Here is an 18029-nt window from a genome sequence, read left to right on the forward strand (position 1 = left end):
TGTCGCTGGCTGTCGTGTCGTTTTCGTCGGTTTCGCTTGCATACGGTTCAAGCTGATATGGCTCAATAGCTCCAGTTTCTTCTTCAATTTCGTTTTCGCTACCTGCCTCCACACTACAACCATCCGTTTCAATACATGCGTAATCTGTTGAATCGCTTAAGCCGCTGAAATCCGAGTCTGAATCCGAGCTAATGTCGCTATAGCTTGCTGTTCTAACCGCCATGTTTGTTTGTATTGGCATCACTATGTGACGTCACAGGAAAATGGACGGGTGTATATAACGATGGTTAAAATCAGGCACTTTGAAGCTTTTTTTAGGGATATTGCGTGATGGGTAAAATTTTGGGAAAAAACTTCGAAAAATAAAATAAGCCACTGGGAACTGATTTTTAATGGTTTTAACCATTCTGAAATTGTGATAATGTTCCCCTTTAATGGTTGTGTGAAGCTATTTATTGGCAAACAACTTTGTTTACTCTTTTTAAATCAGAATGACAAAAGAAAGTACCCAAATGACCCGGATCAAAAGTTTACATACCCCAGTGACTTTGATCTGATAACATGCACAAAAGTTGACACAAACAGGTTTGAATGGCTAATCAAGGTTCCAATCCTCACCTGTGACATGTTTGTTTGTAATTAATGTTTGTGTATAAAAGGTCAGTGAGTTTCTGGGCTTCTGACAGACCATTGCATCTTTCATCCAGTGCTGCACAGATATTTCTGGATTCTGAGTCATGGGGAAGGCAAAAGAATTGTCAAAAGATCTACGAGAAAAGGTAACTGAACTGCATAAAACAGGAAAGGGGTATAAAAAGATATCCAAGGAATTGACAATGCCAATCAGCAGTGTTCAAACACTGATTAATAAGAGGAAAATGAGGGATTCAGGTAGACCAGCAAAGATTTCAGCCACAACTGCCAGGAAAATTGTTCGAGATGCAAAGAAAAATCCACATATAACTTCAGCTGAAGTACAGGACTCTCTGAAAAATTGTGGTGTGGCTATTTCAAGATGCACAATAAGGAGGCACTTGAAGAAAAATGAGCTGTATTGTCGAGTCGCCAGAAGAAAGCCATCACTCCAAATTACTTTGTTCCAGAAGTTTTGAGGCTTGTCTCTGCTGTTTGGCGTAATGTAAGCGGGATACTTTGTGACAGTTGCGCAGAAATGGCTTTCTTCTGGTGACTCGACCATGCAGCCCATTTTTCTTCAAGTGCCTCCTTATTGTGCATCTTGAAACAGCCACACCACAATTTTTCAGAGAGTCCTGTATTTCAGCTGAAGTTATTTGTGGATTTTTCTTTGCATCTCGAACAATTTTCCTGGCAGTTGTGGCTGAAATCTTTGCTGGTCTACCTGAATCCCTCATTTTCCTCTTCTTAATCAGTGTTTGAACACTGCTGATTGGCATTCTCAATTCCTTGGATATCTTTTTATACCCCTTTCCTGTTTTATGCAGTTCAGTTACCTTTTCTCGCAGATCCTTTGACAATTATTTTGCCTTCCCCATGACTCAGAATCCAGAAACATCTGTGCAGCACTGGGTGAAAGATGCAATGGTCTGTCAGAAGCCCAGAAACTCACTGACCTTTTATACACACACATTAATTACAAACAAACATGTCACAGGTGAGGATTGGAACCTTGATTAGCCATTCAAACCTGTTTGTGTCAACTTTTGTGCATGTTATCAGATCAAAGTCACTGGGGTATGTAAACTTTTGATCCGGGTCATTTGGGTACTTTCTTTTGTCATTTTGATTTAAAAAGAATAAACACAGTTGTTTGCTGATAAATAGCTTCACACAACCATTAAGCATGAGTGGAAGAAAGGTGTTTGTGTTATCATTCATATTCTCTGAAGAATGGCCAAGAAATTATAAATTCTCCCAGGGTATGTAAACTTATGAGCACAACTGTACACTGCGGTGGCCTCTGCGGTGTTCCACGCCATTGTCTGCTGGGGTAGGGGGGGAGCATGGCCAGAGACAGGAGCAGACCCAACAAAGCAACCAAGATAATAATCAATTAACTTTAGAATTTGATGCCAGCAACACGTGACAAAGAAGTTGGGAAAGGTGGCAATAAATAGTGATAAAGTTGAGGAATGCTCATCAAACACTTATTTGGAACATCCCACAGGTGTGCAGGCTAATTGGGAACAGGTGGGTGCCATGATTGGGTATAAAATCAGCTTCCCAAAAAATGCTCAGTCTTTCACAAGAAAGGATGGGGCAAGGTACACCCCTTTGTCCACAACTGCGTGAGCAAATAGTCAAACAGTTTAAGAACAACGTTTCTCAAAGTGCAATTGCAAGAAATTTAGGGATTTCAACATCTACGGTCCATAATATCATCAAAAGGTTCAGAGAATCTGGAGAAATCACTCCACGTAAGCGGCATGGCCGGAAACCAACATTGAATGACCGTGACCTTCGATCCCTCAGACGGCACTGTATCTAAAACCGACATCAATCTTTAAAGGATATCACCACATGGGCTCAGAAACACTTCAGAAAACCACTGTCACTAAACACAGTTGGTCGCTACATCTGTAAGTGCAAGTTAAAGCTCTACTATGCAAAGCCAAAGCCATTTATCAACAACATCCAGAAACGCCGCCGGCTTCTCTGGGCCCGAGATCATCCAAGATGGACTGATGCAAAGTGGAAAAGTGTTCTGTGGTCTGACGAGTCCACATTTCAAATTAGTTTTGGAAATATTCGACATCGTGTCATCCGGACCAAAGGGGAAGCGAACCATCCAGACTGTTATCGACGCAAAGTTCAAAAGCCAGCATCTGTGATGGTATGGGGGTGCATTAGTGCCCAAGGCATGGGTAACTTACACATCTGTGAAGGCACCATTAATGCTGAAAGGTACATACCGGTTTTGGAACAACATATGCTACCATCTAAGCGCCGTCTTTTTCATGGACGCCCCTGCTTATTTCAGCAAGACAATGCCAAGCCACATTCAGCATGTGTTACAACAGCGTGGCTTCGTAAAAAAAGAGTGCGGGTACTTTCCTGGCCCGCCTGCAGTCCAGACCTGTCTCCCATCGAAAATGTGTGGCGCATTATGAAGCGTAAAATACGACAACGGACTGTTGAACGACTGAAGCTCTACATAAAACAAGAATGGGAAAGAATTCCACTTTCAAAGCTTCAACAATTAGTTTCCTCAGATCCCAATCGTTTATTGAGTGTTGTTAAAAGAAAAGGTGACCTAACACAGTGGTGAACATGCCCTTTCCCAACTACTTTGGCACGTGTTGCAGCCATGAAATTCTAAGTTTATTATTATTTGCTAAAAAGAAAATAAAGTTTATGAGTTTGAACATCAAATATCTTGTCTTTGTAGTGCATTCAATTGAATATGGGTTGAAAGGGATTTGCAAATCATTGTATTCCGTTTATATTTACATCTAACACAATTTCCCAACTCATATGGAAACGGAGTTTGTATATATATATATATATATATATATATATATACTGAGTATATGTATATATATATATATATATATATATATATATATATATATATATATATATATATATATATATATATATATATATATATATATATATATATATATACACAGTATATATATATGCTTTGGAGCCCCTGCCTACAAAGAAAATAATGTTTGCCTTGGTGCCCTTCTAACTTGCCTTGGTCCCCTAAAATATGAGCCCTCCTTTGAGGCAACACTTGCCTTGACCTTAAAAAGTTAAAATTCGAGGCCTGATGATGTCAAACTGATGAAGAGGACTGTTTTATTAACAATTCTAATTAAACCAGGACATTTATCGGGCCATTAACGTTGATCTTAGCTTGTAGCACCACCTGTCTGTCCATTAGACAGCGAGTGGTATTTGTGTTCGTGTTTGTACTATTTCTTTACAACCGTGTTTGTGTCCTTGTGTCCTGCAGACGTCAGTGAGGAAGCTCTTCCCTCTGGGCAGCATCGGTGGAGCCCCGGGGTCAAGCAGCACTTTAAAGAGGAAGAGTTGCAGCCAGGGCCTCCCTGCATTAAAGAAGAGGAGCTAGAGCTGCCAAACATTAAAGAGGAGGAGCCACAGCCACCCCACATTAAGGAAGAGGAGGAGGAGCACAGCATCAGTCAGCAGGATGCTGACATCAGCAAGTTTCCAGTGATCGTGAAGAGCGAAGATGACGAAGATGAACCTCGGTGGTCACAGCTTGGTCACAGCCCAAGTGAGGAGAAGGGAGGATCACAAGCAGACAGCCTCTTAGCTCCGCTGTCAGATAGCGACGACACAACGTCGCAATCACCGGACACTGATGATGAAGACTCTACAGCTGACAACAAACGCTTTACGTCCTCGTGCAAAGGAGAACAAATATTCGGCTCCTCGTTTTGCGCGGAAACCTTTCCCCAAAAGACACATTTGATGGCTCACTCAAGAACGCACACTGGTGAGAAACCATTCTGCTGCCCGTTTTGCGACAAACCCTTCTCGGAAAAGGCCCATTTGATAGCGCACACGAGAACACACACGGGGGAAAAGCCCTTCTTCTGCTCTTTCTGCGATAAGAGATTCTCCACGAAGGGCCAGCTGATATCGCACACAAGAACGCACACCGGAGAGAAACCGTTTTCCTGCTCGGTCTGCAGCACGGACTTCGGCGATAGCTCGGCGTTGGCTCGGCACATGAGAACGCACACGGGTGAGAAACCATTTATGTGTTCGGTTTGTTACGAGAGATTCTCCCAGAAGGGCAACCTGATGACGCACATGAGGACGCACACGGGCGAGAAGCCTTTTGCGTGTTCAGTTTGCGGGGAGAGATTCTCGCAGAAGGGCAATTTGAACACGCACATGAGAAGACACACCGGCGACAAACCGTTCGGCTGCACTCTGTGCGAGGAACGATTCACTCGTCAGTACCAGCTCTACAAACATAAATGTGCTGCGAGGAGCAGTAGTGCTAAGTGAGTCCCGACCGGGCATGGAAATGTTTGACAAATCGTATCCTACATTGGGCAACACCTCTTGTTTACTCCTCGACCCTCGACAAAACAGAAGAACCATTAAAGGGGAACATTATCACCAGACCTATGTAAGCGTCAATATATACCTTGATGTTGCAGGAAAAAGACCATATTTTTTTTTAACCGATTTCCGAACTCTAAATGGGTGAATTTTGGCGAATTAAACACCTTTCTATTATTCGCTCTTGGAGCGATCGGGAAGCAATCCGCCATTTTCTCAAACACCGAGTCAAATCAGCTCTGTTATTTTCCGTTTTTTCGACTGTTTTCCGTACCTTAGAGACATCATGCCTCGTCGGTGTGTTGTCGGAGGGTGTAACAACACGAACATGGACGGATTCAAGTTGCACCAGTGGCCCAAAGATGCGAAAGTGGCAAGAAATTGGACGTTTGCTCCGCACACTTTACCGACGAAAGCTATGCTACGACAGAGATGGCAAGAATGTGTGGATATCCTGCGACACTCAAAGCAGATGCATTTCCAACGATAAAGTCAAAGAAATCTGCCGCCAGACCCCCATTGAATCTGCCGGAGTGTGTGAGCAATTCAGGGACAAAGGACCTCGGTAGCACGGCAAGCAATGGCGGCAGTTTGTTCCCCCAGACGAGCGAGCTAAACCCCCCATCGACCCTAGCTTCCCTGGCCTGCTGACATCAACTCCAAAACTGGACAGATCAGCTTTCAGGAAAAGAGCGCGGATGAGGGTATGTCTACAGAATATATTAATTGATGAAAATTGGGCTGTCTGCACTCTCAAAGTGCATGTTGTTGCCAAATGTATTTCATATGCTGTAAACCTAGTTCATAATTGTTAGTTTCCTTTAATGCCAAACAAACACATACCAATCGTTGGTTAGAAGGCGATCGCCGAATTCGTCCTCGCTTTCTCCCGTGTCGCTGGCTGTCGTGTCGTTTTCGTCGGTTTCGCTTGCATACGTTTCAAACCGATATGGCTCAATAGCTTCAGTTTCTTCTTCAATTTCGTTTTCGCTACCTGCCTCCACACTACAACCATCCGTTTCAATACATGCGTAATCTGTTGAATCGCTTAAGCCGCTGAAATCCGAGTCTGAATCCGAGCTAATGTCGCTATAGCTTGCTGTTCTTTCCGCCATGTTTGTTTGTGTTGGCTTCACTATGTGACGTCACAGGAAAATGGACGGGTGTATATAACGATGGTTAAAATCAGGCACTTTGAAGTTTTTTTAGGGATATTGCGTGATGGGTAAAATTTTGAAAAAAACTTTGAAAAATATAATAAGCCACTGGGAACTGATTTTTAATGGTTTTAACCATTCTGAAATTGTGATAATGTTCCCCTTTAAGCCTTTATCCAGTGCTGAAGAGACCAATAATAGACCACACCGAACGCCCACAAGTGTGTGCTATAAACTGGAGTTCCTTAGCAGATTGCGCCTCTTTGCCTGGGACAGTTCATCAGTTTTTTTGGAACCTCCGCTCACATCTTGGATCTAGTTTTTGTGGATACAAATATCTAAGGAACCCGACCTTCCAAGCCAAACTGTGACGAGAACATGTGTGTTGGAGCCACCACGTGCTGCCGTAGAGTGCGCGACGCCTTCTCCGTTGAGGTGTGCATCTGCTACACCACTCATGTCACATGACTTACCTATGTCACCTACAGATGTGGAGGAAATTAGGCCCTTTTTCACCAAAAGTTCAGGAACCTCTCGTTCCTGTACCTAAAGGTTCCTGTAGAAGTGTGTGGTTTGTGTTTCCACCGCACATCACAGTTCAGGGTGGTTTATACAAATCAGGCTGATGACGTATGGAGGAGTGGTTTAGTATACAGTACAGGCCGAAAGTTTGGACACACCGTCTCATTCAATGGGTTTTCTTTATTTTCCCGACTATTTACATTGTAGGTTGTCACTGAAGGCATCAAAACCATGAATGAACACGTGGAGTTATGTGCTTAACATAAAAAGGTGGGGAAAAAACATACTTGCCAACCCTCCCGGATTTTCCGGGAGACTCCCGAAATTCAGCGCCTCTCCCGAAAACCTCCCGGGACAAATTTTCTCCCGAAAATCTCCCGAAATTCAGGCGGAGCTGGAGGGGGCGTGGCCTCCAGCTCCATGCGGACCTGAGTCCGCTTTCCCACAATATAAAGAACGTCTACAGTAAAGCAGTCCGTCTGCCGTAAACAGCAATGTTGTGACACTCTTAAACAGGACAATACTGCCATCTAGTGCATTTGATGAAAGCACTTTTGTGCGTGCCACACAGCAATGCATCATCAGAGAGGGTGTTCAGCATGGTTAGAAAGATAGTGACAGAGAATAGAACAAGGATGGACAATTCAACCCTTAACTCAACAATGAGTAGATAGTGTTATGTGTGTGTATATGAGTAAATAAATGAACACTGAAATTCAAGTATTTCTTTTATTTATATATATATATATATATATATATATTTTTTTTTTTTTTATATTTTTTTATATATATATATATTTATATATGTATATTTATATATATATATCCATCCATCCATCCATTTCCTACCGCTTATTCCCTTCGGGGTCACGGGGATATATATATATATATATATATATATACATATATATATATATATATATATATATATATATATATGAAATACTTGACTTGGTGAATTCTAGCTGTAAATATACTCCTCCCCTCTTAACCACGCCCCCGTGTTTTTTTAGAGTAGTAAGCAGCTGAGGTCCGGCTTCGTATTCCTCTATAAATACATTTAAAAGAGTCCATCCACTTCTCGTAGTTTCCCGTATTGAAATTATGTTTGTAACAACTATCAACTGCATATACCGTATTTTTCGGAGTATAAGTCGCTCCGGAGTATAAGTCGCACTGGCCGAAAAGGCATAATAAAGAAGGAAAAAAACATATATAAGTCGCACTGGAGTATAAGTCGCATTTTTTGGGGAAATGTATTTGATAAAAGCCAACACCAAGAATAGACATTTGAAAGGCAATTTAAAATAAATAAAGAATAGTGAACAACAGGCTGAATAAGTGTACGTTATATGAGGCATAAATAACCAACTGAGAAGGTGCCTGGTATGTTAACGTAACATATTATGGTAAGAGTCATTCAAATAACTATAACATATAGAACATGCTATACGTTTACCAAACAATCTGTCACTCCTAATCGCTAAATCCCATGAAATCGTATACGTCTAGTCTCTTACGTGAATGAGCTAAATAATATTATTTGATATTTTACGGTAATGGTAATTTAACACATAATTCGCTCCTGAGTATAAGTCGCACCCCCGGCCAAACTATGAAAAAAACTGTGACTTATAGTCCGAAAAATACAGTAGTTTATAGACTACGACTGAGTAAAAACACGCCCAAGATAGTTCCACTGATCAGTGTTCTTCAGCACAAAAATGCCCCTCAAAAGTTCCTGTAAGTTTTCTCCGTTGTCAAGTTTGTTGTATTAAAAATAGACAAGAAAGAAGAAATAAAAAAGTGGTGTGTTTAAAAAATAAGTTTTAGGAACGCCCCCAACTTTGTTCAACCAATCAGCGTTCGACAGCACAGCTCATCCCCGAAAAGTTTCCGGGTAGCTTCTAAAAATCCCACCTAGCAAGCAGTAACACCCGAAAGGTTCCCGAAGAACTATATCTACTTGGGCAGTTTTTGGTGGAAACACATGGGGAACTTTATTTATGGGTTAGTTGCGGAAAAAGTTCCTGCGGTGGAAAAGGGCCTATTGTTGATACGTTTCTGTGAAGGAAAGAAAACCACACCAATGGTCACTGAAATAACTCATAACTGACTCTCACCTACTCAGTGGCCTAGTGGTTAGAGTGTCCGCCCTGACATCGGTTGTGAGTTCAAACCCCAGCCGAGTCATACCAAAGACTATAAAAATGGGACCCATTACCTCCCTGCTTGGCACTCAGCATCAAGGGTTGGAATTGGGGGTTGAATCACCAAAAATGATTCCCGGGCGCGGCCACCGCTGCTGCTCACTGCTCCCCTCACCTCCCAGGGGGTGAAGAAGGGGATGGGTCAAATGCAGAGGACAAATGTCACCACACCTAGTGTGTGTGTGACAATCATTGGTACTTTAACTTTAACTTTAACAAAAGTAATGTTATTTATAGGCTTAAAAGCTCCTAAGAGAAATGTGGCGCTTTTTGAGTTTGCGTGTTTTATATTGGTCAATATCGATAAATATTGATATTTTTTTAATGTCACGTCAAAATTAAGGACCAGCAAAAAATAGGTTCAATGTAAACATTTTTATTTATAATGTAACCTTCCTCTGATTATAATCCCTCAGATATCACATGTCAACACAAGCATGGAAAAAAAAACCTCAATGTAAACACAATTCTAAAATCACATTAAACACAAAGGTGCAAAAATAAGGAATATGTAAGAATGACTTAAAAAGTGTAAGAAAATAGTGCAAAGTGTGAAAATGTAAACATAGAGAAATCTGAAAAGAACTGTTTTTGCAGGTTTAGGGCCAGGAAGTTACGGCTGTGCTCTAAAGGGTGAGCACGGCTGAAGTGGTGTGGTATTACCGGTCTTGGTGCGGACGAGCCCTTTGCATCATTTACTGACCACATTGGTCCGACTACGGTCCGTTTGAAAAAAAAAACTTTCGAGGTTACTTCTTCTGTTCTGATCCACAATTTCTTCGCTCTCAGCACTCATTTTTGCTTTCTCTTCTTACTCCATGATAAGAATAATCCATGAGACCAGAAAATGAAGCAACAAAACTTAATAATTGATACTGTTACCTTATTGGCTGTGTCACTCCCACCGATCAGTGATCAATTCCTGCTTGCTCAGTTACCAGAGAGCAAGTTCCTTTGTTAACGCAATCAACCTTGCTTTGCAATTTCCGGTTTCTTCCAACGAGGAAAAAAAACAACAAACGTCTTATCAAACACGTGTTTTATTGATATGTGTCTTTTGTGATATATATAGATATCGTTTTATCCCCCGGCCCAAGGGTATACCAACAACACCCACCTGATGAAGGCCATCCGAAAGACCACAAAACAGCTAGAAATGTGTTTCTTGGCGACTAGTGGCCTGCAATACACGTTACACTACTTGTTGTTATTTAACATTGCCATTTTCTAGTCCTATTTCTATTCCTAAAACTGCAATAAAAAATAATATTGTGTCCTGCAGACGTCAGCGAGGAGCAGGATTGGAGCTCCAGGGTGGAGCAGGAGGAGCCACAGCCCCCCAACATGAAAGAGGAAGAGGAGGAGCAAGTGCGGACTCAGGAGGACGCGGACACCAGCAAGTTTCCCGTGACTCGTGTGACTGTGAAGCGTGAAGACGGTGGAGACTCTAAAGGTGAAAAGACGTGTCCTACTGACAACAAACACTTCAAATGTTCTCAATGTGACAAAAGGTTTGGTGACAAGCGGCACTTAAAAAGACACATGAGGTGTCACACGGAGGAAAAACCCTTCGGTTGTTCTTTTTGTGATAAAAGATTCCCTCGAAATGAACATTTGATATCGCACACGAGAACACACACCGGCGAGAAGCCGTTTTCGTGTTCGGTATGCGCTCAAACGTTCTCTCACAAATCAAATTTGACGACACACATGCGACGACACACGGGGGAAAAACCTTTTTCCTGCTCGGTTTGCGGCGAAAGATTCTCTCGAAAAGTCAGCCTGGTGATACACACCAAAACACACACCGGGGAGAAGCCCTTCGGCTGCGCGTATTGCGCTAAAATGTTCTCCCTGAAGGAACATTTGGTCACACACACACGAACGCACACGGGAGAAAAACCCTTTTCCTGCGTGGTTTGCGCGACGAGCTTCAGCGACCGCTCGGCGTTTACTCGACACACACGGACACACACGGGAGAGAAACCCTATTCCTGCTTGGTGTGCGGCAAAAAGTTCTCTCTGAAAGCTTATTTGATGGAACACGCAGGAACGCACACTGGAGAGAAACCGTTCTCATGTTCAGTCTGCAATGCAAGGTTTAGTTTCCGCTCGGCCCTGGTCCGACACGCCAGGACGCACACCGGAGACAAATCGGTCGGTTGTAAGGTCTGTGATCAAAAATTCTGTGATAGGAAGCGGCTAAGCAAACACGAGTGTGTTGGATGTGAAGGCGCAGAAAAATATTCTCAGGGCATTGGATCGACGAGCTAGGACAGCGCTATTACCCACTATAGCTGTCCTATTCATTCTTTGCACATAAACTGATGAAGCCTGCTTGAAATGTCTTTCGTCCGAGCAGGCTTTGTGTGTTATGGCTAAAGACTACATAGGACAGTTCTAGTGCTCTCTCTAGACTAGATAGGACAGCTGTAGTCCACGAGGACAGCTTAAGTGCCCACTCGCGCTGTCCTGTCTTTAGTTGCCTGCTTGAAACGTATTTCATAAAAACAGAGTAAAACAGTAGATAAGACAACTCTACTGCTCACACTAGACTAGATAGGACGGTTCTAGTTCTATAGATAGGACATTACATGCCACTAGCGCTGTCCTATTGCAGTCTTTGGTCGCCTGTTTGAAACGTGTCTCATCAGAGCAGACTCAAAGACTAAATGCGACAGCTCTAGTTCACACTCTAGATTAGATAGGACAGCTCTAGTGCTCACTCTAGACTAGATAGGACAGCTCTAGTTCTCACTCTAGACTAGATACGACAGCTTTAGAGCTGTCCTATTGCAGTCTTTGGTCGCCTGTTTGAAACATGTCTCATCAGAGCAGACTCAAAGACTAAATGCGACAGCTCTAGTTCTCACTCTAGACTAGATAGGACAGCTCTAGTTCTCACTCTAGACTAGATACGACAGCTTTAGAGCTCACTCTAGACTAGATTTGGTCGCCAGCTCTAGTGTTCGCCCTAGACTAGATAGGACAGCACTAGTGCTCACGGTGGACTAGTTAGGACAGCTGTAGTCCACTAGGACAGCTCAAGTGCCTACTAGCGCTGTCCTATTATGGTCTTTAATTGCCTGCTTGAAACGTATTTCATCAGAACAGAGTAAAAGAGTAGATAAGACAGCTCTACTGCTCACGCTAGACTAGAAAGACGGTTCTAGCGGTCACTCTATAGATAGGACACCTCTACATGCCACTAGCGCTGTCCTATTGCAGTCTTTGTTCGCCTGTTTGAAACGTGTCTCATCAGAGCATACTCAAAGACTAAATGCGACAGCTCTAGTTCTCACTCTAGACTAGATAGGACAGCTCTAGTGCTCACCCTAGACTAGATAGGACAGCTCTAGTTCTCACTCTAGACTAGATACGACAGCTATAGAGCTCACTCTAGACTAGATTTGGTCGCCAGCTCTAGTGTTCGCTCGAGACTAGATAGGACAGCTCTAGTGCTCACGGTGGACTAGATAGGACAGCTGTAGTCCACTAGGACAGCTCAAGTGCCTACTAGCGCTGTCCTATTATGGTCTTTAATTGCCTGCTTGAAAGGTATTTCATCAGAACAGAGTAAAAGAGTAGATAAGACAGCTCTACTGCTCACGCTAGACTAGAAAGACGGCTCGAGCGGTCACTCTATAGATAGGACACCTCTACATGCCACTAGCGCTGTCCTATTGCAGTCTTTGTTCGCCTGTTTGAAACGTGTCTCATCAGAGCAGACTCAAAGACTAAATGCGACAGCTCTAGTTCTCACTCTAGACTAGATAGGACAGCTCTCGTGCTCACTCTAGACTAGATAGGACAGCTCTAGTTCTCACTCTAGACTAGATACGACAGCTTTAGAGCTCACTCTAGACAAGATTTGGTCGCCAGCTCTAGTGTTCGCTCTAGACTAGATAGGACAGCTCTAGTGCTCACGGTGGACTAGATAGGACAGCTGTAGTCCACTAGGACAGCTCAAGTGCCTACTAGCGCTGTCCTATTATGGTCTTTAGTTGCCTGCTTGAAACATATTTCATTAGAACAGAGTAAAAGAGTAGATAAGACAGCTCTACTGCTCACGCTAGACTAGATAGGACAGCTCTAGCGGTCACTCTATAGATAGGACACCTCTACATGCTACTAGCGCTGTCCTATTGCAGTCTTCGGTCGCCTGTTTGAAACGTGTCTCATCAGAGCAGACTCAAAGACTAAATGCGACAGCTCTAGTTCTCACTCTAGACTAGATAGGACAGCTCTAGTGCTCACTGTAGACTAGATACGACTGCTCTAGTTGTCACTCTAGAATAGATACGACAGCTTTAGAGCTCACTCTAGACTAGATTTGTTCACCTGCTCTAGTGTTCACTGTAGCCTAGATAGGACAGCTCTAGTGCTCAAACTGGACTAGATAGGACAGCTGTAGTCCACTAGAATAGCTCAAGTGCCCACTAGCGCTGTCCTATTATAGTCTCTAGTTGCCTGCTTGAAACCTATTTCATCAGAACAGAGTAAAAGAGTAAATAGTGAGACTAGAAGAGACGGCCCTAGTGGTCACTCTATAGATAGGACACCTCTAAATGCCACTAGCGCTGTCCTATTGCAGTCTTTGGTCGCCTATTTGAAATGTGTCTCACAGACTCAAAGACTAATTGTGAAAGCTCTAGTTCTCACTCTAGACTAGATAGGACAGCTCTAGTGCTCACTCCAGGCAAGATAGGACAGCTCTAGTTCTCACTCTAGACTAAATACGACAGCTCTAGTTCTCACTCTAGACTATAATTTTGTCACCTGCTCTAGTTCTCACCCTATACTAGATAGGACAGGTCTAGTGCTCACTCCAGGCAAGATAGGACAGCTCTAGTTGTCACTCTAGACTAAATACGACAGCTCTAGTTCTCACCCCAGACTATATTCATGTCACCTGCTCTAGTGTTCACTCTATACTAGATAGGACAGCTCTAGTGCTCATTCTGGACTACATAGACCACTAGCGGTATCCTATTGTAGTCGTAGGTTTCCTGCTTGAAACATATTTCATCAGAACAGAGTAAAAGAGTAGATAAGACAGCTCTACTGTTCATGCTAGACTAAATAGGACAGCGCTAGTGGTCACTCTAGACTAGATAGGACAGCTCTAGTGCTCACTCTAAACTAGATACGACAGGTCTATTTTAGACCAAATAGGACACATACAGTGGCCACTAGCGCTGTCCTACGGTCGTCTTTGGTGGCCTGCTTGAAACGTCTCTCATTAGAGCAGACTCAAAGACTAGATACGACAGCTCTAGTTCTGACTCCAGACGAGATGGGACAGCTCTAGTATTCACTCTATAGATAGGACACCCCTAGCGGCCACTAGTGCTGTCCTATTGTAGTCTTTGGTCGCCTGTTTGAAATGTCTCATCGGAGCAAACTCAAAGACTAAATGCGACAGCTCTAGTTCTCACTCTAGACTAGATAGGACAGCTCTAGTGCTCACTCTAAACTAGATACGACAGGTCTATTTTAGACCAAATAGGACACATACAGTGGCCACCAGCGCTGTCCTACGGTCGTCTTTGGTCGCCTGCTTGAAACGTCTCTCATTAGAGCAGACTCAAAGACTAGATACGACAGCTCTAGTTCTCACTCTAGACGAGATGGGACAGCACTAGTGCTCACTCTATAGATAGGACACCCGTAGCGGCCACTAGTGCTGTCCTATTGTAGTCTTTGGTCGCCTGCTTGAAACGTCTCTCATCAGAGCAGACTCAAAGACAATATACGACAGCTCTAGTTCTCACTCTAGACGAGATGGGACAGCTCTCGTGCTCACGCTAGACTAAATAGGTCTAGCGTGAGTCTTTAGAGCTCACCCTATAGATAGAACACCTCTAGTGGCCACTTGTGCTGTCCTATTATAGTCTTTGGTCGCATACTTGAAACTAATAGAAAGCTTTATTGACATTGTTTTAAATGCTTCATGATTTATGGTTGCCCATTTTGATCTGTACTTTAAAGGGGAACATTATCACCAGACCTATGTAAGCGTCAATATATACCTTGGTGTTGCTGAAAAAAGACCATATATTTTTTTTACCGATTTCCGAACTCTAAATGGGTGAATTTTGGCGAAACGTGACGTCACATCGCGAAGCAATCCGCCATTTTCTCACTTTCGTCGATGTGTTGTCGGAGGGTGTAACAACACGAACAGGGACGGATTCAAGTTGCACCAGTGGCCCAAAGATGCAAAAGTGGCAAGAAATTGGACGAAATTTGTTCAAAATACGAGGGTGTGGGGAAAGCCGACGAAATGGTCGGTCGCTTGTTCCGCACACTTTACCGACGAAAGCTATGCTACGACAGAGATGGCAAGAATGTGTGGATATCCTGCGACACTCAAAGCAGATGCATTTCCAACGATAAAGTCAAAGAAATCTGCCGCCAGACCCCCATTGAATCTGCCGGAGTGTGTGAGCAATTCAGGGACAAAGGACCCCGGTAGCACGGCAAGCAATGGCGGCAGTTTGTTCCCGCAGACGAGTGAGCTAAACCCCCTGGATGTCTTGGCTCACACCGTCCCTTATGCCACCGAAGATGATCAAGAGAAGAATATCGACCCTAGCTTCCCTGGTCTGCTGACATCAACTCCAAAACTGGACAGATCAGCTTTCAGGAAAAGAGAGCGGATGAGGGTATGTCTACAGAATATATTAATTGATGAAAACGTTATTCATTACTCGCGGTTTTACGTAAATTGTTATACATAAACTGTGTTTACCAATAATTTAGCTTAAAAACTTTTTTTTTTTTCAATCATTCGAGTACATTCGGGTAGTCTTGTGTAATGCAGTATTTTGCGTCTATTTAGGTATGGTTAACCTGAGTGCTGAAATCGTGGAAAAATATATGTTCTTAGCGTGCCTGAAATGGGCTGTCTGCACTCTCAAAGTGCATGTTGTTGCCAAATGTATTTCATATGCTGTAAACCTAGTTCATAGTTGTTAGTTTCCTTTAATGCCGAACAAACACATACCAATCGTTGGTTAGAAGGCGATCGCCGAATGCGTCCTCGCTTTCTCCCGTGTCGCTGGCTGTCGTGTCGTTTTCGTCGGTTTCGCTTGCATACGGTTCAAACCGATATATGGCTCAATAGCTTCAGTTTCTTCTTCAATTTCGTTTTCGCTACCTGCCTCCACACTACAACCATCCGTTTCAATACATGCGTAATCTGTTGAATCGCTTAAGCCGCTGAAATCCGAGTCTGAATCCGAGCTAATGTCGCTATAGCTTGCTGTTCTATCCGCCATGTTTGTTTGTATTGGCATCACTATGTGACGTCACAGGAAAATGGACGGGTGTATATAACGATGGTTAAAATCAGGCACTTTGAAGCTTTTTTTAGGGATATTGCGTGATGGGTAAAATTTTGAAAAAAACTTCGAAAAATAAAATAAGCCACTGGGAACTGATTTTTAATGGTTTTAACCCTTCTGAAATTGTGATAATGTTCCCCTTTAAGACAAAAACAATGATTAGTATATACTGAAAACAAAAAGGCTAAAAGTACACAGATAAGACAAGTAGCAGTAAAGATAAAACACAAATGAAATAGTGGGAATTTGTTACAAAATTCAATAAACTCACTTGCATTAGTTTACGCTACGTGAGCGGTTTGGACTGCGCTAATAATTGGCAACAAGCCAACCAGCTGTTTGAACATCTATGTTCACTACATTAAATGCCACTCTTTAAACTCATTGTGCAGATCGGAATGTCTGTTATGTTTTTCTAAGTTGTTTGTTATGTTTTTCTAGGTTTGAAGCAAAGGTGGTAAAACCGTATCGACACATTTGGCGAGGCATGTTTTAAAGCACAGCCTGCAAAGCGGCGCGTCTGTGTTTAAAGCGTCACTTTTATCGATAGTTTCGAAGCCCAAATACCTCCGTGTTGCACTTCACGCACCCTTTTTAATAACCAGTAAAATTGCCGTTTTTTGTCATTATTCCTTTTGTCAGGTTCAAGCACTGATGACATCTATTAAACAAGACAAGAAGCAACGAATCAAACAGGCAGAATTCAATTTTGCTCAATTGAGGAGAAACGTGTCAACCTGTAACCTCTTACAGTGTCTTAGCACGCTCTGGCGAAAGATTGTACGCCACCTCTTTTTATTTGGACTTTCCCTGCTTACATAGCAACAGCTGTTTTAAAGGAATGGGGAGTATGTAAACAGTCATTGTTTTCGGTCACATTAACACAAAAGAAAAAGATGCCTCGGGCTTGGGCTGGTCCTGGATTCAGCTTGGGCAAGTCTTGGATCACAATAGATAACCCCCTTCCCCTCTCCTCCCATCGTACATAATGGAATTTTCCAAGCCTTTGCTTGGTGCAACAAAGACAGCCTCTTGTCTGTTCATTGGGAACTCGGAGAACGGAAAGTTTTTTGATAATTTACATACAATTTTTCTGACACCTTTCAACACTTTTTAAGCTTGTATGCGCTCAGTGTGCACGTTTTGACACAATCATGCACCACGGCTCAGCAACGTCAACGCCGCACGGCAGCATAAGTGGATTTCAAAAAGTACCGGTATTATTCCAAAGTTTGAGTACATTTTTTAATTCATGAATACCGCGGTACTTTATTAGTAGCGGTGTACCGCACAACCCTATTGTCCCACCATTACACAATTACACACCCGGCAGCAATGGAGTTAACGGTTGAAATTGTTTTTTTCCATTCGTCATGCTTCGGTTGATGAATAAACGAAAAACTACACAAAGAAGAAGTTGTTGTCTCTTGTGAATTTTTTTTAAGCCAAGTAACGTTAATGTTTTCACAAGCTTTTCTTCAGTATTTTAGTCTAACACTAGCTAGCGTGGCTAAGGCTACAAACTAACGAGTAACATATGCAGAAATTGAGGAATTTTCTCTGAAGGGCTAGATTCATAGCCCCGACCCCTCATTATGCTCATGACCCCTACATACAAAGGGTCATTGGGACACCACTACCCACACCGTAACGCGCAAAATGTAGGGATCGGGCTAAAGAGTAGGGCGAGGGGGTGTATTGGGACTGGCCCTAGATAGGACAGCTCTAGTGATCACTTTAGACTAGACACTAGCGCTGTCCTA

General features: G+C 42.9%; 1 protein-coding gene across 2 annotated transcripts in view; it reads left to right on the forward strand.

Moving 5' to 3' along the window:
* The window catches only part of LOC133608480 (uncharacterized), a 19524-nt gene extending 1853 nt beyond the window's left edge, over positions 1–17671 (forward strand). Inside the window, exons 2-4 of one of the 2 annotated variants that reach the window (XM_061963729.2) lie at positions 3944–4702; positions 10200–10370; positions 16909–17671. In XM_061963729.2, coding sequence (XP_061819713.2) covers positions 3944–4702; positions 10200–10370; positions 16909–16934 — 956 coding nt within the window. In that variant the 3' untranslated portion in view covers positions 16935–17671. Of the gene's footprint in view, positions 1–3943; positions 4703–10199; positions 11670–16908 lie in introns of those variants that run through there. The other variant, XM_061963728.2, reaches the window with a different exon arrangement.
* The last annotated feature ends 358 nt before the right edge of the window (positions 17672–18029 follow it).

Source organism: Nerophis lumbriciformis, linkage group LG06, assembly GCF_033978685.3.
Source record: "Nerophis lumbriciformis linkage group LG06, RoL_Nlum_v2.1, whole genome shotgun sequence".
Lineage (NCBI taxonomy): Eukaryota > Metazoa > Chordata > Actinopteri > Syngnathiformes > Syngnathidae > Nerophis > Nerophis lumbriciformis.